The 14,494-nt window shown below is 43.5% G+C and overlaps 1 protein-coding gene across 2 annotated transcripts in view; it reads left to right on the top strand.

Moving 5' to 3' along the window:
* Window positions 1–8,704, top strand: part of LOC123992726 (2-(3-amino-3-carboxypropyl)histidine synthase subunit 1-like) — a 142,657-nt gene extending 133,953 nt beyond the window's left edge. The window contains exons 10-12 of one of the 2 annotated variants that reach the window (XM_046294184.1): window positions 587–665; window positions 7,153–7,287; window positions 7,868–8,704. In XM_046294184.1, the coding sequence (XP_046150140.1) occupies window positions 587–665; window positions 7,153–7,287; window positions 7,868–7,966 (313 nt within the window). In that variant the 3' untranslated portion in view covers window positions 7,967–8,704. The remainder of the gene's footprint in view (window positions 1–586; window positions 666–7,152; window positions 7,288–7,867) is intronic. The other variant, XM_046294185.1, reaches the window with a different exon arrangement.
* The last annotated feature ends 5,790 nt before the right edge of the window (window positions 8,705–14,494 follow it).

Here is a 14,494-nt window from a genome sequence, read left to right as displayed (position 1 = left end):
CCCTCTCTCCATCTTTCTTTGTCTCTCTCCCTCTAGCAAACTCCCAGCCCCCCTCCCCTCTGTCTGTCTTGCTATGTAGGCTAGCTCCGTGGAGACTGGGCTAGTGCAGCTTTTTTATTCAAGCTCACCTAACTCCCTCTTCCCTCCATTTCTCCTCCTATCACACCTACCCACCTCTCCCTGTTTCCCTGTTTGTGTTCCCCCTCTCCCCTCCTCTCCCTGTCTCCTCAGCATCCTTCCTTTCTCCCCCTGGTATGATGAATGAATGCAGAGTGTGTTTTGTGTTCAGAGTGATTCAGGACAGATCCTCTAACATATGCAGGAGATCAGGTGGAGGCAGAGTTGCCTGCAGCCCAATGCAGCAGCACAGATTCACATCATGGACCTACCCACCCTGCTATCTGAGATGTGCACTGCCTCTTTAATGCAATATCTCTCTCTCTCTCTCTCTCTCTCTCTCTCTCTCTCTCTCTCTCTCTCTCTCTCTCTCTCTCTCTCTCTCTCTCTCTCTCTCTCTCTCTCTCTCTGTTCTCTCTCTCTCTCATGTTCTCGCTCTTTCTCTCTCTCTCTCTCTTTCTCTTTGCAGGTGGGTCCAGATCGCTTGCCCGCGTCTCTCCATTGATTGGGGCACAGCCTTCTCCAAACCCCTGCTGTCTCCCTATGAGGTAAACAGGAGTCTTACAACAGCTCGCCACGATCCACACTGTCTGCTGCTGTCATTCACTATCAAAAGAGGACAAGAGTGTGCACACATACACACACTTCAAATGACTTTTCTCCCTCTGAGCAGGCGGCGTTGTGTAGGAACTCGCACCCTGTGATAAATGTGGGAAAATAACCTCATGTTCTGATGTCTGGTGTTGTCTGGTGTTAACATTGCAGGGGCTCATCAGTGCTGCTTGTCTCTCTCGCACTCTCTCTCAATTCAAGGGGCTTTATTGGCTTGGGAAACATATCTTTATATTGCCAAAGCAAGTGAAATGGATAAACAAAAGTGAAATAAACAATAAAAAAGTGAACAGTAAATATTACTCACACAAGTTCGAAAAGAATAAAGACATTTCAAATGTCATTATGTCTATATACAGTGTTGTAGCGATGTGCAAATATTTGAAGTACAAAGGGGAAAATAAATATGGGTTGGATTTACAATGGTGTTTGTTCTGGTTGCCCTTTTCTTGTGGCAACAGGTCACAAAGCTTGCTGCTGTGATTGTACACTGTGGTATTTCACCCAGTAGATATGGGAGTTTATCAAAATTGGTTTTGTTTTCAAATTCTTTATGGGTCTGTGTAATCTGAGGGACATATGGGTCTCTAATATGGTCATACATTTGGCAGGAGGTTAGGAAGTGCAGCTCAGTTTCCACCTCATTTTGTGGGCAGTGTGCACTTAGCCTGTCTTCTCTTGAGAGCCATGCTTCTACACCTGCATTGCTTGCTGTTCGGGGTTTTAGGCTGGGTTTCTGTGCAGCACTTTGAGATATCAGCTGATGTAAGAAGGGCTATATAAATACATTTGATGCTCACTGAGTCTGTACATAGTCAAAGCTTTCCTTAATTTTGGATCAGTCACGTGGTCAGGTATTATGCCACTGTGTACTCTCTGTTTGGGGGCAAAAAGCATTCTAGTTTGCTACGTTTTTTTGTTGATTCTTTCCAATGTGTCAAGTCATTTTTATCTTTTTTCTCATGGTTTGGTTGGGTCTAATTGTGTTGCTGTCCTGGCTGTTTGTTATTAGTTATATATCCACAAAGATTGGAGAAGGGGTTTATCCACACATCTCCGTTTTGGATAGAAAACTCTTTGTGTTGTTGTTTGTTTACTGTGTCCCAATTTTCCCAGAAGTGGTTAGATTCTATGGATTCTTCAATTGCATTGAGCTGGTTTCTGACGTGCTGTTCCTTCTTTATCCGTAGTGTATTTCTGTATTGTTTTAGTGATTCATCATAGTGAAGGCGTAGACTTGGTTTTCTGGGTCTCTATGTTTTTGGTTGGATAAGTTTCTCAATTTCTTTCTTACATTTTTGCATTCTTCATCAAACCGTTTGTCATTGTTATTATTCTTCTTAGGTTGTCTGCTTGACATTTTAAGATTTGACAAGGAAGCTGAAAGGTCAAATATACTGTATAGGCTTTCTACTGCCAAGTTTACACCTTCACTATTACAGTGTAATGTTTTGTCCAGGAAGTTGTCTCAAAGGGATTGAATTTGTTGTTGCCGAAATGTTTTTCGGTAGGTTTCTACACTCCTTCCATCTATAGCATTTCTTAATATTGTGCAGTTCCTTTGGTTTGGATGCTTTCACACTTTGCATCTGTTATTGACTGGAAGCGTAATACGCTGAAAACAGGTGCCTAGCGGAATGACAACAACATTGATGCTGTTTAAGAAGAGATGGAGAGAGAGACAACAAACATTGGTACATTTAGAAACTACTCTCCTCTACACTAATCAGATACTTTGCACACGAACCACCACCCTCTTTGAGAAAGAAATCAGGACTGTATTTACGTGAAATGCCTGTGTTAGCTGGATCTCTCGTGAACAGGGCAGCCTTGTAAGGCTCTGATTGTCCCAAATGGTTACGGCAAGTATTCTACTGTTGTCCTTCTCTGTTGTTGTCCGGCATCTGGGGGCTTGTCGTGTAGTCGGTATCTGGGGGCTTGTCGTGTAGTCGGTATCTGGGGGCTTGTCGTGTAGTCGGTATCTGGGGGCTTGTCGTGTAGTCGGCAGTTGTCGGTATCTGGGGGCTTGTCGTCTGGGGGCTTGTCGTCGGCATCTGGGGGCTTGTCGTCTGGGGGCTTGTCGTGTAGTCGGCAGTCTTGGCATCTGGGGGCTTGTCGTGTAGTCGGCATCTGGGGGCTTGTCGTCTGGGGCTTGTCGTGTAGTCGGCATCTGGGGGCTTGTCGTGTAGTCGGCATCTGGGGGCTTGTCGTGTAGTCGGCATCTGGGGGCTTGTCGTGTAGTCGGCATCTGGGGGCTTGTCGTGTAGTCGGCATCTGGGGGCTTGTCGTGTAGTCGGCATCTGGGGGCTTGTCCTGTAGTCCTGAACAGAACTACAGAGTTGATTTTCCTTCCATTCATCTTGAAGATGCTTCTTTGAAGGTGGGCTAGACAGCCGTGTCAATGGTTCCCGGTGGGTGGATGAGAGTAGCGTAATACGATGGTTTGAGCAGAGTAGTAGGTTTGTCCTACTTAAATTCACTTTGGAAGATACTTTACTTAGGACAGCTAATCAGCCGTACCAGTGATTGTAAGTCGGGTGAGTTTATCGTCTAACTCGTGTTAAGATTCAAAGTTCAAACCACTTTAAATGTGCACCTGCAGCTTCACGCTTTTCTGGTCTGTGTTTTTACTTAACTCATCATTTCTACAGTGTGTAGTAAAGGGGCGGTTCCGACAGGCTGACACGCTCTCTGACCTCACTCTAGCAGTGGCTACTTACTGTGTACATTTATAAAAACAAACATGATCTCTTATCGCTTCTCCAATCACATCCCTCTCTTAACAAAAGACTTTCATCATTTTTCACATTACATGCACAACGCATAGTATGGAAACTGTGTGTATGTTCTGGGTTTACTTTTCAAGTTACAGTAGTTCCTTTTTAACATTTTTAATGACGTCACAAAATAACAGACAAAATGACATTAGTCTTCTATAGATGGCCTCAGACCGTTCCCCACATTCTATGTTAGAAATATTATTCCAGTAGTTGCTTTTGAACGTGTTAGAGTTTCAGGGGGGAAAAGGTCTGTTGAGACCAAGCACATTCCTTTGGTGAATCTGGAGAGGGAGACCTGAATCTTCTCCCCTTGATTTGCAACAGGCCGTGAGTTGTTAATCCCCACTAGTTCGTCCTCTGCGGGTGAGAGGGGGTCTGATTGAAGTTATTCATTGCAAACCTGATCTGACCTATTTAGATTCTCATGGACAGTCATGACACTCTTCAGGTAGACTGTGATTTTGCTGTGATCTGATAGGGGTGTTAGTGGGCTGACTGTGAACACTCTGAGGGACTCTGGGTTGAGGTCAATGATAAAGTAATCTACAGTACTACTGCCAAGGTATGAGCTCTCTCTCTCTCACTGACTGACTATAGTGTACACTAGCACCACATCACAGCAGACCAGCTCCCCCCGATGGTGGCCTCATCACACCGCATCCTAGCTGCAGCTTGTTTTTTTTAACTAGAAAGAGATGGATCTGATAAGCAAATGATTGTTTGTGTGCTCCTGCTGAGGTAGTGCATCCCTTAAGACAGGCATTGGTTGTACAGTGATAACAAGCATAGGGGTGTGAATATGATGTGGTCTGCGTTTTAGAGACATGAAGAGGTGTTAATGTAAGCACTATCAGTCATTATTGTTTCAAATAATGAGTCATATGAAATGAGAAATGAGTCATATGCTTAAAATGTACAGTTTATATAGATATTTGGTTAGTTTCTAAACAGGAAATGTGTACCTGGTATGATAATTAGCAGGATGATCATCATGGTCATATTTTAAGCTGTGGTCCAATGTTAGTACATTCCATATCTGTGATCATACCTGTTTACATGTCCAATCCTACGCTGCTACTATGATATTGACTAATGCTGTAGATGGTTTGTGACTGTGATTCACCCACTAATAAGATCCCTCCCTGATGTCAATTTGTGTTCAGAAGGTTTCTAGTAAAATGTGCCTTGGCTTCCCTGACAGACCTTTTTCAAATAGTATCAATACATATAAATGATTTGCGCCGTCTGCAGTAGTGTGTATGTTTGATAAGTTAATTCACCTCTTGTCATCCCTGCTAATCGACTGTATCTGCGTCTGTGTGCTCCGCTTTCCTCTGTGGCATTCGGAGATGAGGAAGAGAGAGATATGGGAGGAGAGGGAGCAGTGGTTATTTTCAGAGCGTCTCATGTTATATTTATAGTCAATAAGACACACTTGGCTCCTGTCAGCAGAGGGATTAGCAGGAGCAGCTAGTTTACACAGAGAGGAGGGAGGGCGGGAGGGAAGGGAGGGGGGAGGGAGATAAGAAAGAACAATTTGTGATTGATAAAATCAATTACATTATTGGCCAGGGCTGTGATGATGCCTGTATTGCAATATTTTTTCCATGGCAAAAATGAAAACACGAAGCAGACCAAACACTTTGGTCCTTGCTGTATGTAGAATATTGTGTGCTATAGCTTGGTAAGAATTAATACATGTGACTCTGGATGACAACATAATGATATTTGTTTCCAACATTAGGGCTGTTTTCCTGAAGAAGTTAAATCTGCTTTGTGTTTTGTTTCCTTGCCACGATATTAACGAGTATTGCGATACTGGTATTATCCTGGCTCTAGTATGGACATGGCTTAACATGATAGCAAAGACTGAATCTGCAATAGGTAAGCAGCTTGGTTTGAAGAAATCAATTGTGGGAGCAATTATTAGGAAATGGAAGACATACAAGACCACTGATAATCTCCCTCGATCTGGGGCTTCACGCAAGATCTCACCCCGTGGGATCAAAATGATCACAAGAACGGTGAGAGAAAAAATCCCAGAACCACATGGGGGGACCTAGTGAATGACCTGCAGAGAGCTGGGACCAAAGTAACAAAGCCTACCATCAGTAACACACTACGCCGCCAGGTACTCAAATCCTGCAGTGCCAGACGTGTCCCCCTGCTTAAGCTAGTACATGTCCATGCCCATCTGAAGTTTGCTAGAGAGCATTTGGATGAATCAGAAGAAGATTGGGAGGATGTCATATGGTCAGATGAAACCAAAATATAACTTTTTGGTAAAAACTCAACTCGTCGTGTTTGGAGGACAAAGAATGCTGAGTTGCATCCAAAGAACACCATACCTACTGTGAAGCATGGGGGTGGAAACATCATGCTTTGGTGCTGTTTTTCTGCAAAGTGACCAGGACGACTGATCCGTGTAAAGGAAAGAATGAATGGGGCCATGTATCGTGAGATTTTGAGTGAAAACCTCCTTCCATCAGCAAGGGCATTGAAGATGAAACGTGGCTGGGTCTTTCAGCATGACAATGATCCCAAACACACCGCACGGGCAACGAAGGAGTGGCTTCGTAAGAAGCATTTCAAGGTCCTGGAGTGGCCTAGTCAGTCTCCAGATCTCAACCCCATAGAAAATCTTTGGAGGGGGTTGAAAGTTCATGTTGCCCAGCAACAGCCTCAAAACATCACTGCTCTAGAGGAGATCTGCATGGAGGAATGGGCCAAAATACCAGCAACCGTGTGTGAAAACCTTGTGAAGACGTACAGAAAACGTTTGACCTCTGTCATTGCCAACAAAGGGTATATATATATATAACAAAGTAGAGAAACTTTTGTTATTGACCAAATACTTATTTTCCACCATAATTTGCAAATAAATGCATAAAAAATTCTACAATGTAATTTTCTGGATTTTGTTTCTCATTTTGTCTGTCATAGTTGAAGTGTACCTATGATGAAAATTACAGGCCTCTCTCATCTTTTTAAGTGGGAGAACTTGCACAATTGGTGGCTGACTAAATACTTTTTTGCCCCACTGTATATATTGCACTATAAAGGCTATTCCCTATATAGTGCACTATAAAGCGAATAGGGTGCCATTTGGAAAGTAGACACAGTTAGGTAGGTGACATCCACGCTTGTCATCCACACTCAATATTTTGACACCTGTTTCACATGTGTGAAGTCAGACGTTGTGCCATCGTTTTCTGCATACTGCTGTGCTCCATACAATACTTCTCTCCTTCACTGTTTCTACTCAACCAACACTAACACTTCTGCCTTTTCCATCAGACAACTCCCTACTACAATGACATACCAATGTCGGGGAAAGCCATACCAATTCCAGTCGTTTGTGGAAATGAATAGAAATTCAAATCATGATTTGAAATAAAACCTTGATTACAACTATAGGCAGCTCAGGAATGACATAGTTTAATGGAAAAGGACTGAAATGGAACTGGCCCTGGGCCCTGATTATGAGCTATGTACAGTATGATGGGCTGTATTAAAAGAACAGGACAAATCAACGGAGTGCTGGGAGCACTCTGTCTTGGTTGTGTTGTCTGTGTGTGCAGGTAATCTATGTTTCACCTCTCGGTCTCCTGTCCTCTCTGCTCTCCCTCCCCTCCTCTACCAGTCAGCTGTGGCTCTGCAGCAGGTGGACTGGCAGGAGGTGTACCCCATGGACTTCTACTCAAATCAGAGCCTGGGGCCCTGGGCGCCCAACCACCCCGACAACCAACCAGCTCGGCCCGCCCGCAAACAGATACAGGTGAGTAGGGCAGATGTTGAATGACATGGATAGGGAAGGGGGCAGGAGATGAAACCACATGTGTGCCCAAAGTGCTTGAAGCCTCGTGTGTGTGTGTGTGTGTGTGTGTGTGTGTGTGTGTGTGTGTGTGTGTGTGTGTGTGTGTGTGTGTGTGTGTGTGTGTGTGTGTGTGTGTGTGTGTGTGTGTGTGTGTGTGTGTGTGTGTGTGTGTGTGTGTGTGTGTGTGTGAGGGTCAGTCACATGGTTTGTATGGAAGAGCTGACAGAGAGCAAGCACATCACCATGGTGACACCCAGCGGTACACTGACAACGGCACATTTCATGATTTTTTTACAATTTGATTTGATTTGTGTTGATTCATTGTTACATAATCTGACACTATGTTGTAAATTCTGTACAATGACTTTTAAATGTGAACAGTCAAATGTATGCATTCCCTTTGGATTCATATTTCCTTGCTATGAACATGAGTTTTACTGTCATCTGACCACACGTGTTAAACGTATCAGGGGTAAGTAATATCAGGGGTAGGGACTGTCACAGCCCCAAATCTTAACTCTCTCCCACTGTTTCCCTACAGAGGACTGGCTCACAGCCAGCCCCTCTCTCCGTTCCCTCACAGCAGTCTAAACAGTGTGGACAGAACCAGTGCGCTCCTTGTGGCTGTCAGGGAGAATGACACATACACCACCACCAGTGCTGGCTGCCAACCAGCTCTTATCATGGCGATCGGTTGGAGCCAGGCCAGCCTAGAGGGGAGTGAGTCTATCTACCACCCACAGGAGGGCTTTCACTCTGAGCCCTGCTCAACACCTCACCTCCCCCAGGAGACAGAGAACCAGAGACACTTCACCTCAGATACTACTCCGTTGTTGTCCTGACGGAATGGACTATACTGCATCTAAGGGTTGTTACCTTGTAAAGTGTGTATGTGTTGAGTACAGAGACACTGAGGCACGGTATGTCTGTGTATGAAGAGAGTGAATATGTGCAGGAATGTGTGAGAGTGGGTGTGCATTCATGTATATTTTTCTGTGAAAGAGAGAGGGGGGAGAATGATATAAGTTGGTGTGTGGGGGTAATAAAGAGAGAGGAATACAGAAGGATGGCCCTGAGTTGATTGTGTTAGATGCCAGGGGATGTGGGTGGCTTTGATTAAATAAAAGCCACTTATCCCTGGAACCGAAGGAAGCTGCCAACCACTTTACACTGTTAACCCACAGACTATATTAAAGAAGATAATTCATATGGTCAAAAGATGAGACATGCTGTTTCTCTCCATTTCAAGCTTGTTTTCTTTCTATTATATTATACAGTAACAGTCAAAGGTTTGGACACACCTACTCATTCCAGGGTTTTTCTTCATTTAGTACTGTTTTCTACATTGTAGAATAATAATGTGACATCAAAACTATGAAATAACACATATGGAATCATGTAGTAACCAAAAAATTGTTTTAAAAAATCTAAATATATTGTATTTGAGATTCTTCAAAGTAGCCACCCTTTGCCTTGATGACAGCTTTGCACACTATTGGCATTCTCTCAACCAGCGTCATGAGATAGTCACCAGGAATGCATTTCAATTGTGCTGTGTTAAAAGTTCATTTGTGGAATTTCTTTCTTTCCTTAATATGTTTCAGATGATCCGTTGTGTTGTGACAAGGTAGTGGTGGTATACAGAAGATAGCCCTATTTGGTAAAAGACCAAGTCCATATTATGGCAAGAACAGCTCAAATAAGCAAAGGGAAACAGCAGTATCATTACTTTACATTTACATTTAAGTCATTTAGCAGACACTCTTATCCAGAGCGACTTACTTTGAGTCATGAAGGTCAGTTTCTTCAAGTGCAGTCGCTATAACCATCAAGCGCTATGATGAAACTGGCTCTCATGTGGACTACCACTGGAAAGGAAGACCCAGAGTTACCTCTGTTGCGGAGAATAAGTTCATTAGAGTTACCAGCCTCAGAAATTGCAACCCAAATAAATGCTTCACAGATTTCAAGTAACAGACATCTCAACATAAACTGTTCAGAGGAGACTGTGTGAATCAGGCCTTCATGGTTGAATTGCTGCAAAGAAACTGCTACTAAAGGACACCAATAAGAAGAAGAGACTTGTTTGGGCCAAGAAACACGAGCAATGGACATTAGACCGATGGAAATCTGTCCTTTGGTCTGATGAGTCCAAATTTGATACTCTGCGTCTTTGTGAGACGCAGAGTAGGAGAACGGATGATCTCTGCATGTGTGGTTCTCACCATGAAGTATGGAGGAGGAGGTGTGATGGTGTGGGGGTGCTTCACTGGTGACACTGTCATTTATTTAGAATTCAAGGCACACTTAACCAGCATGGCTACCACAACATTCAGCAGTGATTCGCCATCCCATCTGATTTACGCTTAGTGGGACTATCATTTGTTTTCCAACAGGAAAATGACCCAAAACACACCTCCAGGCTGTGTAAGGGCTATTTGACCAAGAAGGAGAGTGGTGGTGCTGCATCAGATGACCTGACCACTATAACCTGACCTCAACCCAATTGAGATGGTTTGGGATGAGTTGGACTGCAGAGTGAAGGAAAAGCAACCAACAATTGCTCTGCATATGTGGGAACTCCTTCAAGGCTGTTGGAAAAGCATTCCTCATGAATCTGGTTGAGAGAATGCCAAGAGTGTGTAAAGCTGTCAAGGCAAAGGGTGGCTACTCAAATATAAAATATATTTTGATTTGTTGAACACTTTTTTGTGTTATTTCATAGTTTTGAAGTCTTCACTATTATTCTACAATGTATAAAATAGTACAAATAAAGACAAACCCTTGAATGAGTAGGTGTCTCCAAACTTTTGACTGGTACTCTATGTAGAATAAATACTTTGTAACAATGAAGAGATCACAAATTCAATCGGACGTTCATATTAACTTCGCCACCCTCTTCATACGGTTCTTGTCACTCCAATGACTCATATTTAAATCTCTGACTAATAATCAACATTAAACTATGCTGAATTGACAGAATGTATGTATTGCATTTGCCAACTTTATCAATTAAAAAATATATAATAACATGATTTAATTTAAAAAAGGAAGAAATTATGGAACGTGCTGCTATATTTAACATGTCTACCATGCAGGAGCAATTTGAAGACTGTCAGACAGGAGGTCCTGGTTGGGGCTGTGTACTAGTCCGTCACAACTACCTCTCCACTCATTTATTAATGACCTTAGTCTGTCAACGGAACATTCTCAGACTGACTCACTAGAGATGATTGACAGCTGTGTGTGATGTGGCCTAAGCTAGGCTGGTACCCTGAGTACATCTCTCTCTAAGTGATCTACCACAGTCTCTTTGATGTCACACGTAAGGGCACCCCTCTGATGTCACAAGGCCCTCCTCTGACAAGACCTGCTGTGCTGCAGCTTCTACTCAGATCAGTCACCACTACATCTGACAAAACAAAGCCAAAGGTGCTAGGATACTGCTGGTCCCACCAGATGCCCAGGTCCTCTGTTCTATTCAAATCAAATGTTTTTGGTCACATGCACATATTTAGCTTGTGTAGCGAAATGCTTGGATAACTTGCTACGTCACTCTATGTATGTATTATCACATTACACCATACTCGACACCTCAAAATGTCCCTGACAAGATTAGCTATTGAGTTATAAAGGTGTTTGTTTGCTGGTTGTCTTGTTGGTTGGTTGGAATAGAACCACGAGAAGCAGTGTTCTCTATCGGTTTATGTATCATTGACATTGGGAGGTGGGGATTTGGCAGGAGATTGATTCAACAGCAAAATAATCCTCCCTAATGCTTGTAGGATTTGTGGAGAAAATAGCTAATTGAATTAAGTGGAGTAAACTTTTGTGGATTTCTTTTTTATTGAACCCTTATTTTACCAGGTAAGTTGACTGAGAACACATTGTCATTTACAGCAACAACCTGGGGAATAGTTACAGGGGAGAGGAGGGGGATGAAAGAGCCAATTGTAAACTGGGGATGATTAGCTGACCATGATGGTATAAGGGCCAGATGGGGAATTTAGCCAGGACACCAGGGTTACCACCCCTACTCTGACCATAAGTGCCATGGGATCTTTAGTGGCCACAGAGAATCAGGACACCTGTTTAACATCCCATCAGCAAAGCTGACCTCAGAATACCCTTTCCAGTGTCTCTCTTAGCTGTTCACAATTTTATTTTGTGGAACCCTGCCCACGTATAATTTTATTTATTATTTTATTTCACCTTTATTTAACCAGGTAGGCTAGTTGAGAACAGGTTCTCATTTGCAACTGCGACCTGGCCAAGATAAAGCATAGCAGTGTGAACAGACAACACAGAGTTACACATGGAGTAAACAATTAACAAGTCAATAACACAGAGAAAAAAGGGGAGTCTATATACAATGTGTGCAAAAGGCATGAGGAGGTAGGCGAATAAATACAATATTGCAGATAAACACTGGAGTGATAAATGATCAGATGATCATGTACAGGTAGAGATATTGGTGTGCAAAAGAGCAGAAAAGTAAATAAATAAAAACTGTGGGGATGAGGTAGGTGAAAATGGGTGTGCTATTTACCAATAGATTATGTACAGCTGCAGCGATCGGTTAGCTGCTCAGCTAGCTGATGTTTGAAGTTGGTGAGGGAGATAAAAGTCTCCAACTTCAGCGATTTTTGCAGTTCGTTCCAGTCACAGGCAGCAGAGTACTGGAACGAAAGGGGGCCGAATGAGGTGTTGGCTTTAGGGATGATCAATGAGATACACCTGCTGGAGCGCGTGCTACGGATGGGTGTTGCCATCGTGACCAGTGAGCTGAGATAAGGCGGAGCTTTGCCTAGCATGGCCTTGTAGATGACCTGAAGCCAGTGGGTCTGGCGACGAATATGTAGCGAGGGCCAGCCGACTAGAGCATACAAGTTGCAGTGGTGGGTAGTATAAGGTGCTTTAGTGACAAAACGGATGGCACTGTGATAAACTGCATCCAGTTTGCTGAGTAGAGTGTTGGAAGCAATTTTGTAGATGATGTCGCCGAAGTCGAGGATCGGTAGGATAGTCAGTTTTACTAGGGTAAGCTTGGCAGCGTGAGTGAAGGAGGCTTTGTTGCGGAATAGAAAGCCGATTCTTGATTTGATTTTCGATTGGAGATGTTTGATATGGGTCTGGAAGGAGAGTTTGCAGTCTAGCCAGACACCTAGGTACTTATAGGTGTCCACATATTCAAGGTCGGAACCATCCAGTGTGGTGATGCTAGTCGGGCATGCGGGTGCAGGCAGCGATCAGTTGAAAAGCATGCATTTGGTTTTACTAGCGTTTAAGAGCAGTTGGAGGCCACAGAAGGAGTGTTGTATGGCATTGAAGCTCGATTGGAGGTTAGATAGCACAGTGTCCAATGACGGGCCGAAAGTGTATACAATGGTGTCGTCTGCGTAGAGGTGGATCAGGGAATCACCCGCAGCAAGAGCAACATCAGAATCCCTACCTACCTCTTTGAAAACATGAACACTATCGCACTGTACCTTACCACAACCCTGGGATGTGTTTATTAAGCACAGGAAGGGAATAGTTTTTTCAAATGGAGGCAAAGGTGAGCATTCTAAATCAATATCCAGGTAGTACTTCCTCTGTTTCAAACTATTTGCTTGTGTTTCTTGAACTAACCCAAGTATTTTCACCACCTCAGCTCTCAGACTTCCCTTCCACAGAGACTCTGGAGCAATGCACATATATGGCCAAATGCAGAAAAACATGCTATGTGACAAATATCAATTAATTTGATCTGAAGTGTATTGTATCAGACGTATTGCACCGCTTGTTCATTGGAACAGAGCTGTAGTGGGATACAGTGGCCACTAGATGGAGCTCTCTGCATAGCCGGTGTGTTATAGCTCCATCTGAAAGAGCTGCTAAATCACCAGAGTTCATGGGGGATTGATTTATCAGAGTGTTTTGTATGGCAGTGTAGTGGATGAGTGTGCTTGGGGGTGTCCTTCCAAGAACCCTGTGTGCTTTTTGTATTCAGTGTGTGTAATTGTTTCCAGATGTGAGGGGGGGGGAATATGACTCTACTCTCCTCCATCTCCCTTGGCATCCATCCTCCTCTCCGTCTCTCTCCAAATGTTTCTGCCATCATGTTTCTTCTGCCAGCAGCTCCCCGTTTCCTGTCCCGAGGGCAGGATTGGCCAGGGTGAGGTTATAGAGGGCTTATGGCTGCTTATGAGCTTCCTGTGCACATGTGTCACGTGACTAAGTCATTCCCAATGACAACAGGTGTCCTGGATCACGTTTGACTGCTATCAGTGTGCATTGTGTTGTACGGTCAGCTGGTGTTTATTGTAACCCAGTTCCTATGTTTGTCACCCAAAACCATTATATGGTGTTAAAACCATCAGCAATATTGATATCCTCCAAAACAATCCAAAAAAACATGACCTTTTAAGATGTTAATATACAGCTAATAGTGTATCTTATATAGAACTTTAGTAAAAACCCAAAGACCTGTTGCACAAACTGATTGCTTACGTTCAGACGAGTATATGGGCTTGTTCTTCTGTCATCTGTTGGGGAAGAGGCAACACTCTACGTGATGCATTTATCTACTCATTTATTTTCATGACAGCAGAGAAGCTGAGTCACAGTAGCCTCCCTCTCCTCTCCCTTCATCTCCAATGACCCCATCAGTCCCTCTTGCCCACCTGTGTACAGAACATTCACTCAGAGGTCAGAATATAGACTCAGAGGTCACACATCCTTTTACAGGGACTGATTTTCATTTTTGCCATCCTTCCTCCACCTCTTTCATTTTGTCATCCTTCCTCCACCTCTTTCATTTTGTCATCCTTCCTCCACCTCTTTCATTTTGTCATCCTTCTCTTTCCGGTGTTGTTAAAGTTATTTTCTTTCACACAGACATATGAACAGATCTACAAACATCAGACACACTTTAGCTGTTTTTACAGAAGATCTGAAATAAAAGTCAAATGTTTATGCCAAGTTGCACAACAACAAAGGGAGGGAGGAGGGGATTGTGCAACTTTGTTTTTGTGCTTTTTCCCCCCCAAGGTGACTTGGAGGCTGTGTGTGTGGACTCCAGACCATGTCCACATGTGACTGGGACAGCCAGGGCTGGAGGAGAGCAGGCGTGGCCGTTGACTGTATAAAAGAGCCAGGCTCCTGTTCTGTCTAGAGGGTAACAGTC

The sequence above is a fragment of the Oncorhynchus gorbuscha genome, linkage group LG13 (assembly GCF_021184085.1).
Source record: "Oncorhynchus gorbuscha isolate QuinsamMale2020 ecotype Even-year linkage group LG13, OgorEven_v1.0, whole genome shotgun sequence".
Classification (NCBI taxonomy): Eukaryota; Metazoa; Chordata; class Actinopteri; order Salmoniformes; family Salmonidae; genus Oncorhynchus; species Oncorhynchus gorbuscha.
This window is presented reverse-complemented; position numbering and strand designations above follow the sequence as displayed.